The 24949-nt window shown below is 41.4% G+C and overlaps 3 protein-coding genes and 1 pseudogene across 3 annotated transcripts; 1 reads left to right on the forward strand and 3 right to left on the reverse strand.

Annotated features, from left to right (window-relative positions):
• Window positions 1–6429: 6429 nt before the first annotated feature.
• On the reverse strand, window positions 6430–8190 carry LOC138040031 (uncharacterized). The gene has a single exon (XM_068885827.1). It carries the CDS (start codon window positions 8188–8190, stop codon window positions 6430–6432), a length of 1761 nt encoding a protein of 586 aa, XP_068741928.1.
• Window positions 8191–8228: 38 nt separating this feature from the next.
• LOC138040032 (uncharacterized) lies at window positions 8229–8801 on the reverse strand. Its single transcript, XM_068885828.1, has one exon. It carries the CDS (start codon window positions 8799–8801, stop codon window positions 8229–8231), a length of 573 nt encoding a protein of 190 aa, XP_068741929.1.
• A 10-nt stretch (window positions 8802–8811) lies between these two features.
• LOC138040033 (uncharacterized) lies at window positions 8812–9264 on the reverse strand. Its single transcript, XM_068885829.1, has one exon. The coding sequence runs from the start codon at window positions 9262–9264 to the stop codon at window positions 8812–8814; it is 453 nt and encodes a 150-aa protein (XP_068741930.1).
• A 4748-nt stretch (window positions 9265–14012) lies between these two features.
• On the forward strand, window positions 14013–15893 carry LOC138040034 (uncharacterized; annotated as a pseudogene).
• Window positions 15894–24949: the final 9056 nt, after the last annotated feature.

Here is a 24949-nt window from a genome sequence, read left to right on the forward strand (position 1 = left end):
GTCAACCCCCAAAATAGCAAACAAAAACATACAACAAAGAACTCTGCCTAGTTTCCTAATTAACTATGGCCAGGCATACAAATACAGAACCGAACATCTTAGAAAGAGGTTATAGCTGTATGATGACTTGTACAAAGTTTCGCCAACAAGATTATTCAGAAAACGTGTGGAGAATCTTGATGCGTTATACTAAAAGTGTCAGCATTTTCGAGACGACTCCTTGTTTGAAGAGGGTCATTCAGTTTTGTGTTTTTCTCTTGCTCTTAACAGAAAACAGAAAAGTTAACCTGCTATAAATATATATATCATAGTTTAAATTAAATCCAAGGTTAAAATGATTTCAACCTACAGGTCATTTTATTTTAAACTAGGTTGAAATTGAAAGTAGTGAAATTCAACAAAAATCCATCAGTTTTTAGCAAGTACGTGTAAGTTGGTAAGTAAATTGCAGACCTATCAAGGTAGCTGAAACTTTTGAATGAGACAAAAAGTCCAAAAAGGCTGCCTAAGATTTTCGAGACGCTACATAGTCTTTGTGATTTAGACTTTGTTAATATGAACTCATTTATATAAACATTGACCCTGATTCCAACCTCTTAGAACCAAGATTGCGATCTCGGTATTTTTCCCCTCCTTCAATGTTTATTTCACGTAGCTGGCGGTTCTTTTTGGAGAGCGAGAGAGGCGGCGCAAGAAGGCTGGGGAAAGGAAGAACCGAACAGTATATTTTAACAACAAAAATTGGTGATAAAGCGTTGTTTATTCCGAGTGCACTCCGTTTGTGGCCGAGAACTGGGCTCGCTGGCCGATAACTGGGCCCACGAACGACGCGTCCATTTTCGTTATTACTTGGGAGAAAACAGCGTTGAGCAGTCGATAACTTTACATGTGTAAACTGAATGCTGAAGCTAGTTGTCTTTGAAATTTTAAGTCCTTACGGCTATTCCAAGGTAAGAAATACAAGTTTACATTTTTTATGGCCGAGAACTGGGCCCCATACTGTACTGGCAGAAAGACATAAATTATACTCTGAACATTTCAAACAGTATCCACGGTTGACTCTCAGCCAATACGATTTTAACCGTGCCTGCAATGTTATTGATTTCAAGATTTCCTCTTGGAGAAAAAAGGAAGACAAAAAAACCCATTTGGCAACTTTCTCAATGGCTAAATGGCATGAAGGCAAGGGTATATCCCTGGAAATGAAAAAAGCACACTCACTGTCCAATTGTAACCCTTGCTCCATGTTAAACTCACACCTGCAAGCCACTTTTCCACTGAGCAAAAAGTGCATGACAGCAATTAAGAGGGGCTCACTTAGCGAAATTCAAGGCGATGTTAAAAGGCACACAGCTCAGCCTGCAATACTGACGTCTCATAAAGGCATTAAGTTAACAAACAAACAACTTAAGATGATTGGACAGGTCATTTATTCCACATATGATGAAAAGTGCAAAGAAAATTTTGGAAAGGCTCTCCGTGAGATTCTGGTACTTGTTCTTGAGGCAGGTCTTGAAAAGAAACTGTCATGCACCTGTAGAAAAAAGGAAGTTGAAACGAAATCAACAAAGACAAATGAAAGCTGAAATTGAAAACATAGTTAATGAGAATGATGCTCAGGAGCACTTGAGTTCAAGGCAATCTTACAGTTCTAGACAGTACCATCGATTGAAGGGGTAGTTTCTAAAGAAACTGTGGTGCTGCGTCGGTGGGGAAGTAGTATACAAAAATTTGGTTTTATCAACGGAGTTGATAATGTAAATTGGCCACCGTACAGAGATTCTAAAAGCTGACGTTTCGAGCGTTAGCCCTTCGTCAGAGCGAGTCGAGGGATTATGGGTTACGTGTAGTGTTTATAGTAGAGTAGGAGCTACGCTATTGGTGGTAACATGGCAACGTGAAAAATAGGAATATATTAGTTAAATGAAAAGCGTTCGTTAATACCGTGAGGATTAAGGGTGCCGATTTGAAAGATGAATTTTTGTTCCAGATTCTTGCGGCTTTCCGTCGTACCTAGATGTTGGGAAAGGCCGCAGATAGCCATGTGTTTTTTGGAGTAGTTAGGCAGATTAAAATGGCGAGCGACTGGCTTAGATGCATCCTAGTCATTCTTCTCAACATTGCGAAGGTGTTCGCGGAATCGGTCACCTAGTCGTCTACCTGTCTCACCAATGTATAATTTATTGCATAACGTACAGGTTATGCAATAAATGACATTTGCGGAGGTACATGTGAAACGATCGGTGATCTTAACAGATCGCTTAGGTCCCGATATCTTGCTAGTGTTAACAATGAAAAGACAAGTTTTGCATCGTGGGCGCGCGCATTTGAAAGTGCCGGGTTGCTCGTTAGTTTTGAGCGCGCTTCTAACTAAAAAGTTGCTACGTTTTTGTCGCGTTTGAATGAAATAAGTGGAGGTTTCAAAAAGATTCTACCAGTCTCGGGATCATTTTGGAGTAATTTAAAATTATTAAGAATGATACTTTTGACTACGTGATCATGAGGATGGAAAGTGAGGGTGAATGGAATTCTGTCATTCTTATCTTTTTGTGACGTTTGTAGTGATGACTGGCGATCAAATTGTTGGGCGCGATGATGGCCCGCTTTGACCACAGAGACAGGATAGCCACGTTTTTCGAAAAACTGGCACATCTTCTCTGATTTGCTGGAAAAATCGGAGTCATCACTACATAGACGTCGAAGTCTAAGAAATTGAGAATAAGGAATGGAGCTCTTGAAATGTGATGGATGTGACGATGAATACAACAAATAACTGTGTGAATCTGTAGGTTTGTAGTGCACACTAGTGCATAGCACGTTGCCTCTAAAAGAAACTTTGATATCTAGGAAAGCCAATGAAGTTTCCGAAATTTCCCAGGTATATTTAAGAGCCGGATGAAACGAATTGACTGGAGGTTATAAATTGATCGAGTTCTTCTCTGCTGGATGAAATAGCGTCGATGCAGTAGTCGATGTAGCGGCCGTAGAGTTCAGGTTTGGGGCCGTTGTACTGATTAAAAAATTGGTGTTCAACATATCCTTCAAAAAGATTGGCATAGCTAGGTTCCATTCTTGTGCCCATCGCTACACCATTAATTTGTTTGTAATAGTTGCCGGCGAATGAAAAACAGTTAAGCGTTAAAACTAGTTCGGCAAGGCGGAGGAGCGTTTCCGAGCTAGGTTCTTTGACAGTGCGTTGATCGAAAAAGTGTTTAAGTGCTTGAAGATCTTCGCTATTAGGAATGACTGTGTATAGAGATGTAATGTCCATGGTGAAAATAAGTTTGTCTTGGCCGGAGAAATTGAAATCGCGGAAAATTTGTAGTGCGTGTGTACTGTCATTAGTGTATGATGGCAAAGATTTGACGATAGGCGTCATAATCCTGTCTAAGTAGCTAGAAATGAGTTCGGTGGGGCAACTACAGGCAGAAACGATAGGGCGACCTGGGTTGTTGGGTTTGTGAATTTTAGGCAAGAAGTAAATGCACGAAGTTCTAGGGGTGTTGATGATGAGATTAGTGGCAGTGTCCGGTAATTCTTAATTAACTATAAGATTTTGAATGGTGTCTTTGAAAAGTTTTTGATTTTTGGAAGTGAGATCTTTAGGGATTTTGGCATAAAACGAGGTATCCGAAAGTTGCCGCAAAGCTTCTTTTTGGTAAAGGTCGGACCGCCAAACAACTACCGCGCCACCTTTGTCGGCCGATTTGACAACTATGTCGTTGCGTTTACTAAGATTTTTAAGCGCCGCCCACTCTTCCGAGGAAAGGTTGGAAAATTTAGTGTTGCGATTGAATTTAAGTTTGTGAATGTCGTGACGGCATTTTTTGGTGAAAAAATCTAAAGAGACAAATTGTCCCTCTGGGGAAGTCCATTTGGATTTGCGAACTAGAAGTGTTTCAAAAATAAATTTATTAGAAGTGTCCGAATCATCCTCTTTGTCGTGAAAAAAGGCTTTTAACTGAACGCGGCGAAGGAATTTTTCAACATCTTGCTTAAAGGGGCTAGGTCACGCTATTTTAGGTAAATTTGTTTAATTTTGTTAATTATGAGCTCTAAACGTCAAATTGGCAGAGCAAGAGTCTTTCATTTGCAAAATCACGGCCACATAACAACTGAGAATGATTTTCCAGCTGTGTAAATGACATTTTGATATAGACTGCTATAAATTTGAAAAAAGGTGGGCCGACGTTTTTCAAATTTACCCAAATTCAATCCATTTCAATCCTATCCAGTTTTGTCCATCCATGCCCGTTCTTGGCTTCCCTGTGTTTTGTTAGAGTTCTTGTACAGTTTTGAAGAGTTATTTTGATATTTTAGTTAATTCTACGATCATTCGATTTGTGCTGAAATTGCCTAAAATTGCGTGACCTAGCCCCTTTAATAGAAAATTCGTTGGTGCGTTTGGTAATCGGGACAAAATTTAGGCCCTTACTGAGAACAGATTTCTCTGAGTCAGTAAGCGGAAGATTTTCTGGAATTGTAACTACGGTATTATGGCTATGCAATGTAGTGTCGTCGGTAATTTGCGGACCTATTAATTGTTGAAGTTTTAGAGTCTTGGTTTGGTGTAAATGGTCAAACAGTCCAGAATTAAGTTGTCGGATTTTAGCGCGAATCGATTGTAATAAAATTGCTGGACAGATTTTGGAAAGTTCGGAGCGGCAATGAAGAATTTGTTTGTCAAGTGCGATTCGTTTTTGGCACATAGCTCTAATTGTGATCCTCATAATATTACGTGAAAAAGAATTTTGCGCACATTGAATTTGGTGAAGATACTGATTTGAGTGAGAGAATGGGGACGCATGAAAGTTCGAGCGAAAACCTTTAGGAATGACTTTAGGATTGAGGCAACGGCCGATGAAGTTGATGTGACTACAAAACCTAGTTTTGGCCAAAATGAGAGTGGCTAAACGGAAAGCTAAGTTACTGCTAAGTGTGGGAAAAGGAAAAAGATAACTTACGATTTCCTGGCGTAGCTCCTTGGTGAGTTTCTTCAAGCTTGGCATCGTCGTCTTGGGTATCCTGTTAGAAATCTGTGGATTAAAAAATACTAGAACACAAGTTTAGTGGTCGCAGCGGTTGAATAACAAATGAATGAAGGGGTAGTTTCTAAAGAAACTGTGGTGCTGCGTCGGTGGGGAAGTAGCATACAAAAATCTCTGTACGGTGGCCAATTTACATTATCAGTACCATCGATTGGCTCAATCATTTGAAACAATAGCAGATGCAACCGAAAAACAGGGCCCGAAAAAAACCTCCCAAAATAAAAGAAAGGTCCCATGTGCCAACAACAGACAACATCATTGGACACCTGGATTAGCTACTACTTGATGCCAAATCTTGGCCTAATGTTACCATAAACTGGTCAGAGAAAGCAAAGACGTATAAGATGATAACAAAAGGCCAAGACACCACCTAATGGAGGACAAATGATCAAGGCATATTTGGAGAGAAATGGAGTTGATGTGGCCAGCTTGGAAGGAACTGTCATTGCCAACTAGAGTGACTTTCAAAACAAAGGTATTGTTAATTAAAAACAATGATCAATATGTACACTCACATTAACACAGCGGCTGACAATGGTTGATCTTCAAATCGAAACCATTTAGCAATAAAAATTATTCATTTTTCAAATGTTTCTCACAGTCAAATTCATCAGTGAAATAATTGTGACTTTTTAAATCTATTCCATTTCTTATCGATTTCACACAAGTTTCCAATGACTGAACATTCTATACAGTGACATGACTTATCATTATGTAGCAGCCTAAGGTGAAATCAAAGTCTCACAATACTATAAACTCCTGCATCAAAATGATTTGATCTTTCTCTTTTAGTTGTTGGCTACTAAGGATTTTCTGATTTGCATGATCTGCTAATCTTGAGTAGTTCACAATTAATGTATTCACTATCAATCAAGTCGATAGGTAAAAACGTGAATAATTTCCACTTGAACCGTTAAATATCAATGGCATGAATCACAGAATCACACTGCCCTAGTTCATTCCATCCAGGAGGAGAACCACCTTCTGTACAGGTCGTTCGATGATCGAATGTTGGGCAGAGCTTCCTTCCTTGTCAAAATTTCGGACAGCTAGCTTGATCCTGACTGAACGAACAAGGCCTTGTTGGTCAGGCGTTACGGCCACGACCTTGCCAAGGGGCCACTGATTTCTTGGGGCTTCTTCCTGGATTATTACAATATCTCCAATCTTCAGATTCTTTTTCGGCACTAACCATTTCTCTCTCGCGTTCATGTCTAGGAGATACTCCCTTCGCCATCTACTCCAAAACTGCTCCGCTAAATACTGAACCCGTCGCCACCGTTTCCGAGCGTAGACATCTTCACGGACAAAGTTTGGTCTTCATCGTCAAAAGATGGTTCGGAGTTAAGGGTTCCAAAATTTTCGGATCGTTCAGACATTGCTAGGTCAATGGTCGATTGTTGATAATAGCCATAGCTTCGTAAAGGAAGGTACGAGGAGTTGACGTATCAAGGCGTCCTTTAAACCGGCCGAGAACGATGTTCAAGATGCTTCTGGTTGTTCTGATCTGCCTTTCCCATACTCCTCCCCAGTGACTGGAGTAGGGAACATTCATGACGAAGTCGCAACGATTTTCCAGCAAAAGAGATTTAATCCTGCCATTATCTAACTCTTTTAGGGCATTTGCTAGTTCTTTCCTTGCTCCCACAAATTTTGTTCCTTGATCAGACCTCAGCTGTCGAACTGGTCCTCGGATGGCCATGAAGCATCTTAATGCATTTATAAAGGCGTCTGTTGTCATGCTATCTAATTCTTCAGTATGAACTGCTCGTGAACTCATGCAAGTAAATATTACTGCATACCTCTTCAAATCTTTACGGCCTTCTCTGACTGTGAATAGTCCGAAGTAGTCCATACCACAGTAGGTAAAGGGAGGGGTGATCTCTACTCTTTCCATGGGGAGATCCGCCATCTTCTGACCTTCGGTTGGCCGTCTTTGACGTCTGCATTGTACACATCTATAGACGTGGGTCGATACTGCAGCAGAGAGATTTACAATCCATAGTCCATTAGCACGGATCTCGTTCATGGTCATTCCTTTCCCTTGATGATTCACTTTCTGATGGTAGTGCTTGATCATTAAGTTGGTGACATGGGAACTTCTTGGTAAAATGACGGGATGTTTAATTTCGAACGGAAGGGAAGATTTTTCCAGTCTTCCACCAACTCTCATTAATCCACGGTCATCAAGGAAAGGATTCAGCTTGAGGAGGGGACTTTTCTTCTTGCATTCGCCACTGCCTCCTTTGCTGCTGAGTCTTGTGATTTCATCTGCGAAAGCTGTGCGTTGTACTTCCTTAAGGATAAATGTTTCAGCTTCTTCTCTTTCAGCCACAGTTGTGGTGACTGTTCTTGCCTTATTCTTCTTAAAAACTCTCTTGAGATACGTGATTACTCCAACTGCCTTGACCCAACTAGAATATCTCGAAATACTGTCAAGGATACTGAAAGAATCTTCAGCTGAAGTCATACGCACAGTAGTTTTGACCTCTGGGTCACCAATCTGAATCGCAAGAATTTCTTCTTCTTTGAGTGGAATATTCCTTTCCCAGAGGATTGAGGGTCCACTAAACCAATTGGACTTCATCAGTTCTTCAACTCTTAAGCCTCTTGACGCATGGTCAGCTGGATTGTTGCTGGTATCGATGTACCGCCATTCTTTGGGATCAGCGTTGGATCTGATCGTCTGGACTCTGTTCGCCACAAACGTATGAAATCTTTTGGCCTCGTTGTTGATGTATCCAAGTACTACCTTCGGGTCCGTCCAGAAGCACTGTTTCAGATTGGCGTAGTTAAGTTCTTCCTGCAGCATCGCACCAACCTTGGCTGAAACAGCCGCTGCTGTAAGCTTAAGTCTTGGAACAGTAATTATCTTCGAAGGAGCAACACGAGATTTGCCCATCACCAATGTTACGTTTACGTTTTCATTTTCGTCCTTTACTCTTAGGTAGGAGCACTGTCCGTAACCACATGTGCTAGCATCGGCGAAGTTGTGCAATTCGTAGGTCTTTCTCTTACCCACGTTCTTTTTCTCGGAGCATCTTGATATTTGCAGCTCTTTTAATCGTAAAAGGTCTGACTTCCATCGCTCCCACCGTGGCCGGACATCTTCTGATAGAGGATCGTCCCAGTTGAGGCCCATCTGACAACTCTCTTACAGGATTCTTTTCGCTCGTGGCATCAAAGGGGCCAGGAAACCAAGGGATCGTACACAGATGCTACAGTTGATAACATTCCTCTTCTTGTTAATGTTAAGGGCTGATCTTTCATACTAATGGAGAAACCAAAGCAATCTAACTCCACCGACCACTGCACGCCAAGAACTCTTTCTATCGGAAGCTGTTCAGACGGTATGTCTAACTTGACGTCTGCAGCTCTCTCACTTTCAGGTATAGATTCAATGACGGCACGATCATTTGAGATAAACTTCTGCAGACGAAGACCACCTCTCTTGCATATTTGTTGAGCTCCATTAACGAGACGTACTGCTTCATCAAGCGATTCCACACTAGCCAGTCCGTCGTCTATATAAAAGTTATGCATGATAAACTGAACTGCTGAGGGGTATATTTCTTTGTCTTCATTTGCCATGTGCTTCAGACCGTAGCTCGCACAACCAGGTGACGAGGTTGCTCCGAACAGGTGGACTCTCATTCTGTATTCCATAAGATGCTGGCTTACGTCACCGTTTGGCCACCAGAGAAAGCGAAGGTAATCTCGATCTTCTTCACGAACAATAAACTGGTGAAACATTCCCTCTACGTCACATGTAACAGCATGCGAATGCTTCCTGAACCTGCACAGGACACCGATAAAAACTGTTGGTCAAGTCAGGTCCACTGAGCAAATGTCCATTCAGTGACGTTCCCTTAAATTTTGATGAGCAGTCAAACACCACTCTGATCTTCTTCTTCTTTAGATGGTAAATGCCGTGATGCGGTATGTACCACCTTACTCCTTCGTTGACGGCTGGAGCTTCCTCAGCCTCCCCCCTGCTCAAAACTTCATTCATAAACTTGATGTAATCTTCTTGGTACTTCGTATCTTTACGAAATCTTCGTTTTAGGAACTCAAGTCGGGTGACTGCGGTAGTGCGGTTATCGGGCAAAAGCGGCCGTTTCTTGAATGCCAGCGGCATCTCGTAGTGCCCATCTTCAGTTTTCTTGATGTTTTCTTCCATGATCTTAAGGAACTGCAGATCTTCTTGGGACGTCATCTTAGAATCCCTGTGCTCCTTAAAGTCAGACTAGAGGACTCTTACAATGTCCTTCATTGTTACAACAGGTACTTTCTTTACAGCAACTCTGTGGCAAAGGGATCTCTCACTCTTCACATTACTGGTACCTACAATGCTCCAGCCGAGATCTGTCTTGATCCCATATGGTTCGATTGATTTGCCAGTGATAACTTCCCTTGGGGTCAGTGCTTGAGAACAATCATATCCGATCAGCAATGCAACGTTACAGTCCAAGAGATCTTGCATTTCGTTTTCTATTGGGCGTAGATGATCCCAATTCTTGGCAACTGATTTAGTGGGTATGTGGCTTTCATCGGTGGGAATCATTGTCCTTGTGTAAGCAATGGGAATAGGAATCTTCAGGTTGGTATTGTACCCTCGGACTTGCAGACCCTTCACTCTTTGGCTGCTGACCAGTTCTTCTTGACTTGTGATGGTGCTCAGTCGAAGTTTCGTCGGCTCTGCCTCAGCACTGAGTTCACTACAGACCTCATCCAGGACAAATGTGGCGTCACTTTGGTTGTCTAACATGGCGTATGACAGCACTTCTTTGTCGGGTCTGGAACTTGTTGATAGCCAGACAGCAACTATCATTGATGTACTGGTATGTGAGACCCCTTGTAAGGCGCAGGAAGTTGACTCAGGAACGCATGCGGAGTCACCTAGTTTTCTTTCTTTCCTCTTCGCTTGAATACTTTTATCTTCGTGAAGACAGGTAGGATGTTTCTTGTTACAAGTAGAGCAAGTCAACCTCCTTCGGCAATCTTTAGATGCGTGACCCTTCTTTAAGCATCCGAAACACAATCTGTTTTCTTTGACGAACGTCATCCTAGTTGCCGGTGTCTCGAACTTAAACTTCGAACAGCCATCCAACTCAGTCTGATGATCTGTCTTCTTACAAAAGGTACATTTGAGCTGCTGGTTTTCTATTCCATTCGATTCCTTAGCATCTTCTTCATTTGTCTTAATAGAGAAAGTAGTCCTGTTCTCTTTAGCATCTTTGGTTCTCTGTCCCTTACGTACATTTTCGAGCATTTCTGCTTCTTTCACAGCGTTGCAGGAGGAGATTGGATTACCTGCTAACTCAGCATCTGTAATGATGAAGATAACAAACATCTTGAAGCCTGGATAAGTATTATCTTCTCTCAGATGCTTATTGGCTTTTCGATTCCCTCGAGAAATGAGCCAGTCTGGTAGCTTGAGGAGCAACTTCTGATTCTCTACGTAGTCGTTTAAAACATCAAGGCCCTCATGGACCACATGCATGGCGGTTTCCACGCTTGACATGAAGTCAGCAAATTTCCTAAGGCTCTGGTAGTCTGTGGTACCGATCTTCGGCCATCTCTGTAGTTTGTTTCTGTAGGCCTTAGATATTATAAACGGGTGACCAAATCTCTCATCCAAGATATCCCATGCGCGTTCGTAGGCTTCTTGGGAGTTCAACAGAAAGAAAGAACTCAAGTGAGGCCATCGCTACTGTGTACATGTGATGGATGAAGAACCTTAGCTGATCCACAGCATCAGGAACTTCTTATGCAACACCCAAGGACAGAGAAAAATCTCTGACCCGGGTGGGAATCGAGCCCACGAACTCCGGATTAGATTACCGTAGCTCTACCGACTGAAGAACCTTCGCTGATCTCTGTCCTTGGGTGTTGCATAAGAAGTTCCTGATGCTGTGGATCAGCGAAGGTTCTTCATCCATCGCATGCACACAGTAGCGATGGCCTCACTTGAGTTCTTTCCATATATACATACATACGCTACTTAGGACAACACGCACTTGCACTTAGTACTTGGCTTAAGCCGAGCCGATTTGTCCTCAAACTCCCACCGCCTGCTCCCGTCTGGCCTTGTAGCTGAGTCGGTAGAGCAACGGTAATCTAATCCGGAGGTCGTGGGTTCGATTCCCACCCGGGTCAGAGATTTTTCTCTGTCCTTGGGTGTTGCATAAGAAGTTCCTGATGCTGTGGATCAGCGAAGGTTCTTCATCCATCACATGCACACAGTAGCGATGGCCTCACTTGAGTTCTTTCCATATATACATACGTACGCTACTTAGGACAACATGCACTTGCACTCAACAGAAAGAGTCCACTGATAGCCTCTCTTGCAGATCCGCTCACGTATCGTTTTAGGTAGTACATCTTGTCACTTGAAGGTAAGTTCCTTCTGTCTATAAGGGCGCGGAAGAGGACTTCCAATCTGGATACTTTATAGGTTCACCGCTGAAGACGTTCGGCTCGGGTACCGGAAGACGACTTACACTGACGGAATCAGTTATTGCGGCGATGATCGCAGCGGTGGTATCTCCTTTGGAGTAAATTCTTGGGAATAACAAGATTGTTGATTAATCTCTCGACCATGGTGTGGGGGAAGATTTACGCCTTGAGACCGTAGCGGAATGGGTTGAGGTTCTGCTCTTGAGGCATTTGCACTGACTTAAGTTGAATGTTCCACTGGTGCTGATTGATAGAAGGGGGCTGACGTCGTCTTAGGTTGTGACTGGGTGGAAGGGATTTGTAAGAGATCATCTTCAGCTGGGTCGACATTTTCTTCTGCTTCCTCAACTTCTTGATATACCATCAGCCTTGCTCTTGCCGTCTCCATTTGCTTTCTCACTTCCATCTGTTGCAACTCCGCTTTCCTACAGTCATGCGAGTGCTGCTTCCATTCTCGCTGTCTCCTCCTTATGTCGCGCTTGCTCTTGAAGAGCATTAAATTCAGCTTCTTTCGCGGCCAGTTCTGCAGCCACATCGGCTTTCTTTAAACTGATGAGGGAGGATGCTCTCGAAAACTTAGTGCTAGCCCTTGACCTTGAAGACATTGTGCTTCGAATTGACCTATTATCTTCATCATCGCGTGATAGCTCTGTTACAAAGTCTGACTGTGGGTAAAGTTTGTGGGGAAGGCTTTTCGTCCGTGCATCACAGGTATCAACCTTGCAAATAATTGCTTGATCTGGTGTTTTAACTCGTCGTAGCTTCTCATAAGTACTGTGAACGTCTTCACAAAGACTATCTAGACTCCTAATTTTTTCTTTCCTCTCTCCTAGTGACAATGAGGTCTTGGAAGCGAATCACGATTCAATTTCTGTTGCAAGCGCTTCCCATTTTGCGTAGGCTCGACTGAACTTTTTAATAACGCGATCTTCTTCTTTTTCTCTTTCTATTTGACGTTGCTCTTCATAGGCCTGACCTTTTTCAGGGAGGGTTCGGGCTCTAACTGTACTTCGATGTTGTTTCTCTGAAGAATCTGAATCTAATGAATCCGTCATTTCGTTCTTATCGGCCAATAGATCTCTGCTCGCTTGTCAACTAATTTCATTTTCATAATCAACATGTGTAGGATTGCACTTAAATAGCGAAAAATGTTCTTGAGCATTTAAATTCTCTACGGGAATGTCCATTTGACTTTGATAGTTAAATATGATACGGTAAAATAAGTACTTCTTTAAGTATTAATAATACTACGAACTGTAGATCAATATATCTGCTGGAATATGTCGAACGCTAGAATCGTCCAAAGTTGTTATCTTAAACTGGGATAAAATTACTATGCCAGGACTCAGAGCTCAGAGCGGAGGGGTTGGCGCAGTGGTAAGATCTCTGCCTTCCAACCCTAAGGTCCCGGGTTCCATTCCCGGTTCTGCCGAGACTGGAGTATTTGGCGACCTTCTTTCCCGCTAAAGTTCACTCAGCTTTCCATCCTTCCGAGGTCGGTAAAATGAGTACCAGCATGCATGGACTGCTTAGAAGCGGCTGCAATTTGCGCCTGTATATTCTTCCAGTCCGCTGGGGGTAAATTGATCATTGTAAAGCGCCCTTGAGACGTTAGTGATAAGGGCGCTATATAAATGTACCACTTTACTTTTTTTTACTTTACTCACAAATAAACTTAATTATACCGCGACAAAATATATCTTCCTGGCAAAACAGACCTTACAACCGCAACAGTTCTTAAATGATTACTACGCTTCAGTTCGAGTAAATATAAGTCTCTCCTTGACTTCAACACTTCTTTTAAAAACACTTAAAGAAAAAACTTGTTGAAAACTTGAAGCTGGAAACTTGAAGAAACTTGAGAAAACCTGAAGCTGAAAAAACGTAAACTTCGGCGTTGACTTGCTTCTCTTATGTCAACAAAAAACAACGTAAGTTACTTGCTTGCGAAGAAATGTCGTGATTACTGTCGCCTGAAAAAGCTGCATCATATCTACAAATATGGCATAATTCTACCTCGCGTATCCTGCTAAAGGCTCTTTACGCTCCCTTGGGGGACTTTGGGGGAAGACGATGGAAAGACTCGAAAGGTAATTTAAATACCGGCTTAATATTCTAAAACGCAAAACTGCAAGCAAAAGGCTTCTTATGATAAATCACTTAACGGTCGTTACATATAATGTTGGTGTTCCAGTAGTAGAGACAGAGATTTCAAATCAGTACTGAAGGTGAAGTAGTGCAAAAGAAAATTGGAGTCCAGCCCAGAAAAATCCCCTTCCAGGACATAAGGAAAGAGGCCTTGAGCAGAAACAAAAATTTACTAAAAAATCAAAGAAGACAGTTACTACAATCAGTTAACTAAAGAACAACTAAATGAAGAGCTTCAGAAAATTCATGAAGAAGTAGGTGATGACATCAACAAAATGAGAAACACACTAAAAACATAGCGTAAAAGGGCACTGACTTGTATGGCATGACCACTCAACCATTGCCAATTATGGTCACATGCTGTTTTGCCTCAGAGAACTTTATGATCCTGCCATTCACTTGACACGACAAGAAATGTTGGAGAAGAAAGGGAAAGATGTAGATGTGCAAGCTACAGTAGAGGAACCACAGCTGTACATTTTAGGCCAAAGCAGATCTGCAGTAGAGGACCAGATGAAATTTATCCCAACACACCAAGATCTCATGGCTTTAAAGAATGCTACAGTGACAGAATCTGGTGTTGAAGTGTGGGATATCATACGATTTATGAATGGGGATAACCCTGCCACTGAAATGGAAGACGGTACTCAGCATGGGGGAAGCTATGGCTGCCCAGGCTGTGATGGTAACATCAACTCCAGCCATAACCTTGCCTATAGATATAGTCTACAAAGAAAGTATAAAACACTAGAGAGCAAAAGGCAACTGGTTCTTTCTGGTCCAGCTGGAAGAAAGAGAAGCTTACACCCTTTTAGAGATATGAAAGTTTATGAGCTGAAAGCTGAGCTACAAGCAAGAGGAAGTTCTGCCAAAGGCAAACAAGATGAATTACAAAAGGAATTGTTCACTATGCTTGGAGGAACAACAAGGCTTCCGCAGCCCTCCTTCACAATAGGGATGTCTCCGTTGAAGAACTCAACTTAAAGAAGTATGAAGTGTTGTTCTTTGAGGCCCTGCACTGTTCCATGAATCACATCAAGAACATATTACAAGAGCTCCCACATCACATCACTGACATTGATACACTCATTAAACTTAAGGAAATTCTTTCCATTCAGTACAGCAAAGATAAACTGAGGGGTGTGGATTACAGAAAAACCTGATCTATGTTACCATTTCCCTTTACCCACTCGCTAATTGCCAGATTAGACTGCTCCTTGTCACCCTTTGTGAAATGATTGAAATCTACTATGCACAAGATGAAGCAAGATCACCCAAGATGATCCTTCGCCTGCATAATCTCTGCTGGAGACATGCAGTTCAATGCATTGAACTGCATGTCTATGCCGCAAAGTGTTGACCCCACCAATTGCTTCGACGTACAGGGAATTGTTTGGCCTGTACTTCCATAGCTGTGTTACCCACTCCAGTCAACTGCTTCGAATAGTTCTCACAGATCTACAAGTGCAGAAATGTTTGAAAGGCTGTTTGAAAATTTTTCAGACATAACAATGAAAACTTGGAGCAAAAGGATTGAAGATTTACCTACAAATGCAATACTACACTTATAAGCAGAGAAAGCAAACAATGGCAGTGACTCTGTTCTCAAGGAGGAAAGAGAAATCAGTAAAATGGCAAAATCACTCCCCAAATTGGCCAACACAGTGATTCTCAAAAGCGAGCTAGAGAAGTATGCGGATGACTGGGCTGCCCAGCTAAAGCTTATTGCCGATTTTCTAAAGCCACTGACAGGGGGTCTGGTGGAAAGAGATGGAAAACCACATTGAATTCTTTGATGGGCCAGAGGCAGCATGCTTCAGACAAGAGCGACCAGACCTACAACACTTTCGTTCAACTTCTATAACAATAGAGCAAGAGCAACTAGAAGACTACTGGGACAAATGCTTACAAGATAGGGTGAAGATCCCTGCAGCAAAACTGAGAGGTGAAAGTGGTATGTGGGAAAGACCCCAAACGTGCTGCTTGGTTGACTTGATGGCAGATTCCAAAACAGGTGACGATAACAGATATGATACTCATATGGAAGTCGGTCCAGAACAAGGGACAGAAGAACTACATGTATCAGACTGCCATGATGAACCTGACCATGAACTATCACAGTATGATGCAGATGAACCTGTCCATCAATGTGACGATGAACTTGTCCATGGTGGTTGTAGTGGCAATGATGACGATGATGATAGAAACGTAGAAGTTACATTGGCTCAAGCGACATAGTAGTAGAAGAACAACCTCAAACACCGACTGAATCACCCACGGAGGCTGACTCAAATATTAGTGGTGAAAGACTTCAAACTAAGTGTGAGACAGTCAAGAATCATAATGAAATAATGGGACATCTACTACAAGACAACAAAAGAAAGAGAGGTGAGAAAGATCAGTCTTCACCCAGTGAGCCACCAACAAAGCAGCAAAAGTCAGATACATTGTTATCGAAGACAGCAAAAGCTATAGAACAAGTTCTGGGATTAACTTGTGAAGAAGTCCAGAAGTTTGAAAAACTCAAACAGAATGTTAAGAAGAGCCCCAAATCTAGATATCACATTGAACGCTACGAAGCACATCTTGTTAAAGTACAAATTCTAATGCTAAAGACATACAAGAAATTATTCAATGACATTCAGACCTGGAAGGAAAATTACAAATCATCAAGCCAAAGATTTATTGGGCTCGTGTGTTCCCGCGTAAGGAATGATGAATGACTGAAGAAATGTGTATTTGAAATGCGGGTTGAAGACGAGAGATTGAAGTAATCCTCACACTTATATCTGGACAATTTAAGACACCCGAAGAACTGTGTGGCTTCATAGCTGAGCTGGTAGATCGCAGAGGTCATGGGTTCGAATCGCGTTGAATTCGCCTGAATTTTTCAGGGGTCTATAAAAGACAATTACTTATGTTGTCCAGATACGTGGGAGGATCACTTTAATCTTTCGAATGAACCCGTACTTTAAAAAGGTAAACATTTCTTTCAGTCAAATGAACCCGCAATGACAAAATAATACACTTTGCATTTCTCTGCATGTGTGCAATCCAGAAATGTTTGGTGCATGTTATTTATTCAGTCCATAATTGAGAGCTACCAAAAACACTGAACCAGCGCAACGTACTTTAAATCCTAAACGGTCTCTACAATGCACTACATTTATGTATTATGCAAGTCAAGTTACGTAACGGTTTTTGAAACGCAACCGGAACCGAAGAATTGTGTTAATTCATGTATCCGATTTTTCTTTCGAATTTCTCCCCAGCTATATAGAGTGCATTGTATTGTATTGGTTAAAAATGACTTTGTTTATTAAAAAATCTTAATCAACGAGAGATTGAGGCTCTATTGTCAGGATGCGGTATTTTTACTAAATAAAATTGGGGACACGAGATATTCGTTGGGGAATGGGGGACTGCCGGGATACGGACTATTTTTTAAATAATTTTTTTAATGAAATAAGTTCATTGATCCTTATAGAACCCCAAAAGGTGAAAAAGTACTTTTAAATGTGATCACGGCATTTGCACTTTCTTAATCGCATATTGAGAGTTTCTATCAAGATCAACCCTTCCTGGTAGAGTATCCGAGAAAAAGCCTTCCCTGGGCCTCCCTATTTCTTTCCTTTTTACTGGGTTGCCAGTATGGCAATCCCAGTCGGAAAATGGGTAATATTTGTTGTTTTTTTAATTTTTATTTATTTTACTTTCTTCCGTGTCATGAAAAGTCTTTCCTGTCCCTGTAGTGTCTTCTGTGCGTATTTTGTTAGGTTTGAGGGGGTTGGGGTAATGCGTAGATTTCTCTGGTGGACATAGGAGGACATTTAATTAACCTGCAATGGCGTCGAAAGTCATTCTAATGCGAATGGCGTTTTAGTGTATCTTATGGAGCTCAAGAATGGAAGGTCAATTGCATAAAAAAGACAGGCAGTGGAAAAAAATTTCTGGAATCTTAAAAGCGACGAATAATGGACTTCGACAACAGTCTTTCGCCCGGAGTTATAGCAATGTGCAAGCCAGCGAGTCATGCGAGTCATGCGAGCCATGGCTGCGAGCCAGCATGGCGAGCCATGCGAGTCAACATGCGAGCCACACAATTATTCAAAGCTAACCGTTTTAAAATGGGTGCTTAGACTTAATATCTGTTTATCAGCGCTTTTTGATATGGGTGCTTAGACTTAAATGCGAAAATCGCATAGTTCGCTGACTCGCAGATTGTCCAGCCTCTTTCGCCCGTAGAGCCGAAATCAAAGTGAGCTGTATTTCTAACATTTTATCACGAGTGCAGTGTTATGTAAAACACTGAAGCCAAATGGAAAATTATCTGGTAACTTATGGGTTCAACAAAGGCAGAGAAGGAATCGAACACCTTAAGTGGATCTGTGATTTCTGTTGTCTGGCAGTCTTCAGGTAAAAAAATAATTGGAAATGTGACAGTCAAGAATTATTTGAAAGAAAGCTTGTCGACTATTTTGTGCTCCATTATTCAAGGAAAAGGTTCTTCAGGAAAGGGTTTGAACCTGAAATTTATTTTGTTGCGAACATGGTAATTTGACACGTTTGAGTTTCTTGTCTCCACGCACGCCATGAAATAGGAAGAGGTTTTTGCTTCTAAGAGCAAATATGTTGTTTGTTTCAATAAGTTTTTCGCTGGAAGAGGTGGCCTTTATGAATTCATCATGTTTTGTAATATGCGAGCTTAACTGTCTTTTGCCTTGTCTTTTACTGTTAACTCCCGGCTTTTACGGTACTTTTTGGTGCAAATGTAAAGCCAAAAAATGTTTTAACCTGGTATCAGATTAGACTGAAAAGAAGAGGAATTATGAAGCGGAAACAAGGTCTTAGTGTGTGCAATAAACCTTTGTTTAGTGCAACTGCAAGACATGCATGAGATGCAGGAAAACGTCCGTCAGAGCAATTTGCAATTAATTTTTTTGTAGACTATTTATTTAAAGAAGAAACGAGTGAATTTTACTCAAGAGCGTGTTTTGTTATCTGTAAACTGAATTTATTACCAAAGGTTAAAAAACTAAAAGACCTCAAAATAGGACAGGACATTACAAAATACTTCAAAGTGTGAACGTGTGAGTAAAAGGGCCTCTGCTTGCACGGCATCTGGGTGACCCCTCAAATGGTGTTAATGACCCCCGACTTGAAAAATTTAACTGGAATGCTGCAGTTCAATACCACACAATTCAGTGCCTTCTGTTTTTCTGTAACACGTACCGCAGGCAACCCAATGTACGCTTCACGGAAGCGCATAGTTTCACTTGCATCCACCTTAAATTTTCATGGGTTATGACCGCACGCTGGTTTCGGGGCAGGGAGCCCGTTTCTCGAAAGTCCCGAAACCTTTTCGGGCCCGAAAAGCCATTGATTTGTGAAATTGCGAACCGCTTGTTTTAGAGGGCCGATCTTTTAATATGTTGTCAAGGTAACAAAAAGAAAAATAATTGTGAAGTTTGACGGATTAAGTCCTCTCCGTTCTTGAGATACAAAAGGAATTGTGACACTCTAAAATGCCCGTAAAGTTTCGAGACTTTCGAGAAACGAGTTCCAGTGTCCTTCTTCCCGATCGTGGTGGCCTTAAAACCACTTTACGAAGTCACCGCTTACAGTGTACATCTACAAACGAGACGAAAAACAATATTCACGACTTAAGTCCAAATTCAGGAACTCAAGTCAAATAATTTATTGAGGGTTTACGTTAGGTTCTTGTACAGACTTGAATCTTCAACTTAAGAGAACATTTAAGGACGGTGCCTACTATTGTTATTGCGCATACATTCTGCGCATCTGGAGATACTCGGATTTCCTATCAGTGATGCTTACTGATACCGTGACATTTTTGCGCGGTTTAAAACTATCCCGAGAAAGTATATCTTAGTAAGTAATCTTGGTATCCAAAAAGAAAATTGGGGGTAACCACGCATTTTTGAGAGATAATTAAGCTTCCATTTGATAAAGAACGCCATACATTGCTTTGTATTATAAAGCTTTTTACAAATATTATTCATCAATTATCTTTGAAAAATGCGTGGTTACCCCCAATTTTCTTTTTCGATTTCAATAACACTTGTTAAGATCTACAGTTCCTGCACAATCGTAAACTGGGGCCAAAATACCTTTGAATTGGTAGGCACCGTCCTTAAGAGGAAATCGTAAGCATGGCTCGATTGCTCTGTAATATTCGAGTCATATTATGAATTAAAACGTATTGGATTCCTTGCTTGAGGGTCTCCACAATGCCAAAGCCATCACCAAATAGCACGTACACAATGTACAACTGTACTGAGGACCACGAGGGACAAGTCAAGTAAAGCAATCCATGGCATTCGGCCTAGCAACTGTGATGTTAAATATCGTAGAGGCAATACATCAACAAAGTGTGGCAGAGTCCTTTTGTACTCTTTTGGAAATCACTTGCGGTTATCAGGCCTTGCTATCAGCCAATGTTTCTCCCTCAAGATTCGTTTTACGTGAAAAGATGCCTTCGGAAAGGCAGTTCAAAGCCGCCATTTTCACAGAAGGATTATTGTTACCCTTCCATTTTCATGACTCACGAGTATCGGCCACAATAAGTATGCATGACATTTTGGGAAAGTGTCAAGTCCAACCCTCATGCAGTTGAAGCCGAAGTTATAACTATATTCAATAAAGAAAACTACAGCTCTGCATGGATTACGGGGATCCATTGGATTATGGAGTAACAATTTGTCCATTTACACGGAGAATTCGAAACAATTGTCAGTTGATAAATCAGGATATTTAATCAAGATATTTAATCCACAAATAAATGGACTTCTGAATACTCAGACCACTCACTGAAAACAAGGCCTCAGGATTACTGAACAATTATACGAAATTCACATTATATGTATCGCTGATCCACAGTTCATGTTTTATTTTTGTTGGGTCATTAGTCGATATCGATATTTTCATCACAGGGAGATAGTCAGTGGAATATTGGTTGTTGTCTTTGCAGTAGGAAGATAATCATCCCGATATCTCCCAGCTAATGATGTTGCCAAGACTTTGACCAATGGTATCTCCTCGTAGAATGGAAAGGGCCCTTCACTTATGCTCCCTTTAGTACCCCTGATTAAGCTGAAAAGATCAGTTCCTGTTATTTCCAAAAGATAACGAACAATATTAAAGTAAAACATGGAGAATTGAATCTGCTGGAATGCAGTGTATCCGGAGATAGGAATACTATTCCCTTGAATATCAACTATTATAGATTGTTGGGTTTGGATCTGAGTTTGTGACGAAGCTTCAGGAATATCTCTTTCTCTTAGTCTTGAAGATGGTATGAAGCTTTCATGAAATTGTGCGCTTCCTTTTACCGAGGGCTCTCTAGTTCGTTTTACGCCATTTGTCATCATGACTTCTGTGTTATCCCAATCTTCGTTCCAAGACTGAGTTTTGCGTTGAATAGCCAAAGGACCTTCTTGATTCTTCCCCGCGCTGCCGCCACTTCTTTGAGAGGTGTCCTCCGCTAAAACTGGGTCCAAACATTCAACTCGTTCTTTGTTTTCGGGCTTTAACATCCTGACTACCACGATGCTGGGCTCGTCATCGTCTCCAGAAGAACTAAATGCAAAAAATAACGAAACGCGAGACTTCTTAGTGACGATTTTCAGCGTAAGAAAACATGGCTGAAGGGCGGAAATCGCAGATTTTCTTGGTAGTTATTCAAATACCCCACTGGTAAAGGGTTAGGGACGATCGACGATCCAAAGACGACTGCGTGAGGATATTAGGAAACACACATCATTTCAAGTTCGAAAGGGTTTTAATTATGGCTCTTGGTTCTGCCTACGATTGGCTAAACTGACGAATATGCGAAATCAACCTCGTTCCCATGAATTTTCTTCGTTGAAAATGATGTCCAACAAATTTCGACCTTTAAGTTAAAAACTGAAATAGTGATACTTAGTGGAACTGACTGCCAGTGAGTGTCTAGAACGTGTGTAAATTTCCTGTTCGTGTGCAACAAACATATTTTAACCCTAAATCGGAAACCTAGGCTTCTGCTGTATTGTTTGACAGTAAAAACGTGTTTCTTTGAAGGGCTTGGTGGTCTTATTATCGCTTTTATCAGTTTGTGCGCCTTCTAAGTTCCCGTTTTCACACTTTGCTTGAGGTTTTGTATATCGGGAAATTCACAAGCCTCATCGCCTGCGTGGTTCTTTTTCAATTCGTATCATACTTGGGCCCCGTTTATGTGAGTGGATAAGAGTTTTCGCTGCTACGAGCGTAACTCCCCAAGTTGATTCAACTTAAGTGAGTGTTTACATGACAGAATTGTTTCCCTTTTAAAATCGAGTCCGAGTCAATAACCAGCCGTGCAATACCGGAAAGAGCTCCGTGTTGGAGCTGCACAGCCACCCTGCAATTTCCAGCTGTTTTCACAAAGGATGCTGCTTCTACTCATTTATTAAAAAGACCCGAGGGTTAATTCGTCCGTAATTGAACCCATGACGGTAGCTCCATGCTCTTCTGTAGTAGTCACTGCGGTGCAAACCGGTTGAGAGGGGGGTTTAACTAGAAAACAAGGAGAACTCGTTTCTCACCTTGAGTCAGAACTGAAACATCTTCTGTAAATGCCCACCACAAATATTAAAGCAAATAGTGCCACGATGATAACAAGTAACTTTCTCCAGTTTTCTTTAAGCCATTTGTAAATCGAACTTGCCTTTTCCGCTTGCTTATTCAATACATTAAACCCTTCTCCTGAAACCAAACCAAAGAATGGAACGAAAAAAACAAAATTAGTCGACAAGGTTGACAATATGGTAAACGTTTCTGTACGCTTAAAATGTCCGGGTAAGTGCTAGAATAAGACCATTATTTCAGTCAAAAACGTCGCCACCACTCATGCAGAGGGGTTTGTTGAAATTTATTCTGAGAGCAGGTTAGTCAGTAGACTAGGACCGTGATGGGTGCTACTATACCAATCGAGCGAAGAACAAGCACCAAAGGCGTAGCCAGGATTTTTCAATGGGAGGGTCACACTGTGTAAAACAGAGAGTACTCAGAGTACTCACAAGATTCAAGCGCTTGCGCCACCTGAATATTGTAGGTCATTTGCATAAAAAAAGACTTACAAAGGGGTGGGGGGGGGGGCACCCAAGGACCCCCACGGCTACGCCCTGAGCACGACCCAGTATATAAATCTTAGCCTTTAACATGCAAGTTGTTAGTGTCAGCGGCAACTTTTCAAGTTTCTTTTAGCATGTGCGTGAGGAGAACTTTTATTTACAAATGCAGGTGCTCAGAGCCAAACTAGTTAGAACTGCTCGTACGATAAGCTAAATGTCGTTAATAGTGAATGCTTTCTACTTACCGAATGATCGTTTAACGGGGTCTTTCTCCGACCTCTCAGAGGTGTCTGTGCTGTCGACTTCTTTCTCGGCTTCTAGATAACGTAAATCGTTAAAAAGCTTTTCTCGTCATGAATCTTTCAAAATCCAATTAATTTTTGGGAAAGTCAAGTGCATTTAATATCTTCTGATCTCATATCAACATGTTATTCATCAGGTGTTCGCCAGCTAATTAGCCAGTACTTGATTACTGGATGCATTTAAAACCTGGGGAAAACTGAGAGGATTTAACCTAATAAAATAATTTTCAGTCCAGTCCAGTCCTAATCTTCCAGTCCGACAAGAAAATTAATGACTCTGAGGTGGTACTTCGAATACCGTAGCAGATACTTGTTAAGTTTCTGTTCAGCGGTATAGATTCGAATTAATGAGGATTGACACATCTTTAGATGGGTAAGTAGATTCCACGATCGTACCTTTTTCCTCGGTTGGATCACGGACCTCGGACTCAAAGCGGATACGAAGGAGGAGAGGCCGGTTAACTATGCAAATAAGATGTAAAGGAAACTGTCGGAGTAAGACAAATCTTAGCTCTGGCTCCTTTGTTGTGTACTGTATTTCTACCGTTTAGGACTAAATTCAACGAGACACACTTTCACACAATACACCGCCTACTTTTACTGCACAGGAATGACGTAAAACAATCTTATAATTACGTGATTGTGCAGGTGTGCCGAAGGCACAGGAACAACTTCTTAGAGCTCGCTCATCTTGGTCCTATTTTAGAGAATCATGTTCGTGTCACAATATTGTCACATTGCCGAAAAACAGCTTTTGATGTACTGCATGTGAATCCGTCAACTATAAAGGATAAAGTGGGCTAAACACACTTCGCACCAAGTTTAGGCTACCTCTTTATTCCTATAGAGATGCCATTTCTTAAAATACACTCTTACAGATATCTCTGTTGAAATTTAAGTGCTACTCGGCCAACGTTTACGTTGCCGTTGCCCATGCATAAACGCCCTATTGAAGTGTCCCCGCGACGCAAAACAACCGAGCTCGAGGCGGATTTTTCTTCTATTTGAAATTAAGACCAACGTTTAGGCTCAATGGGTAGAGCAACGGCTATCGATCTAATACGGAGGTCGTGGGCTCACTGCCCACTCCCGTTGCTGAGGGTAACTAACGCTCGGTTGGGCTACATGGGAATAAAGGAAGCACAAAATAGTCATCTCTAATATCTCTTTTGAAACAGAACACGTCCAGCGTATACAAAAACGTATCCCTTCACATTGCTTGACCTTATTCCTCAGTTGGCGGTTTCCGAAAGTAAAGGCCCGTTTAATCGGTTTCAACATTTGACCAACATTCGCCGCCTTTCAAAACTTGTCTGTTTTGCGCTTCCTTCTTCAATCGCCTAGCCAATTTATGGAACGCCATACCAGATAGCATTAAGTTGCAGACTTCCATCTCTTCTTTTAAAATTAAGCTAAAGTATTTTTTCGTTGAAAGGCTTAAAATAGTATTCGACGGAGACAATATACGTTCATATAAGTTTAATTTGTCGTAAATGTCGAAGAGTTAATCCTATGACTATCTGTAGTTGTTATTTTTTTTAATGGGTACTTTGGGTTAGATTTTCTTTCTCATCCGGGGTTGGGTTTGGGTGTTAATATTATATATAATGGACCTAGAGTCCTATTGTATTATCACCTGCCCTTGGGCGAATCACAAAATAAATAAATAAATAAATAAATAAATCTTCTGAAATATAGTGCTACTAGGTCAACGTTTCGCAAAACATACCCCTTTTCATTGCTTTCACATTATCAGGCACTGAACTGGGAAAACAGGAATTTAGTTCAGAAAGTAATAACGCCGGCGGTCTTGATGTTTTGCAACAGATCTGAAGTAGCCAGGTCTAAACACCGATTTCAAAACGGTAAGTCTTTCTTGCGA

Source organism: Montipora capricornis, chromosome 3 (assembly GCF_036669925.1).
Source record: "Montipora capricornis isolate CH-2021 chromosome 3, ASM3666992v2, whole genome shotgun sequence".
Classification (NCBI taxonomy): domain Eukaryota; kingdom Metazoa; phylum Cnidaria; class Anthozoa; order Scleractinia; family Acroporidae; genus Montipora; species Montipora capricornis.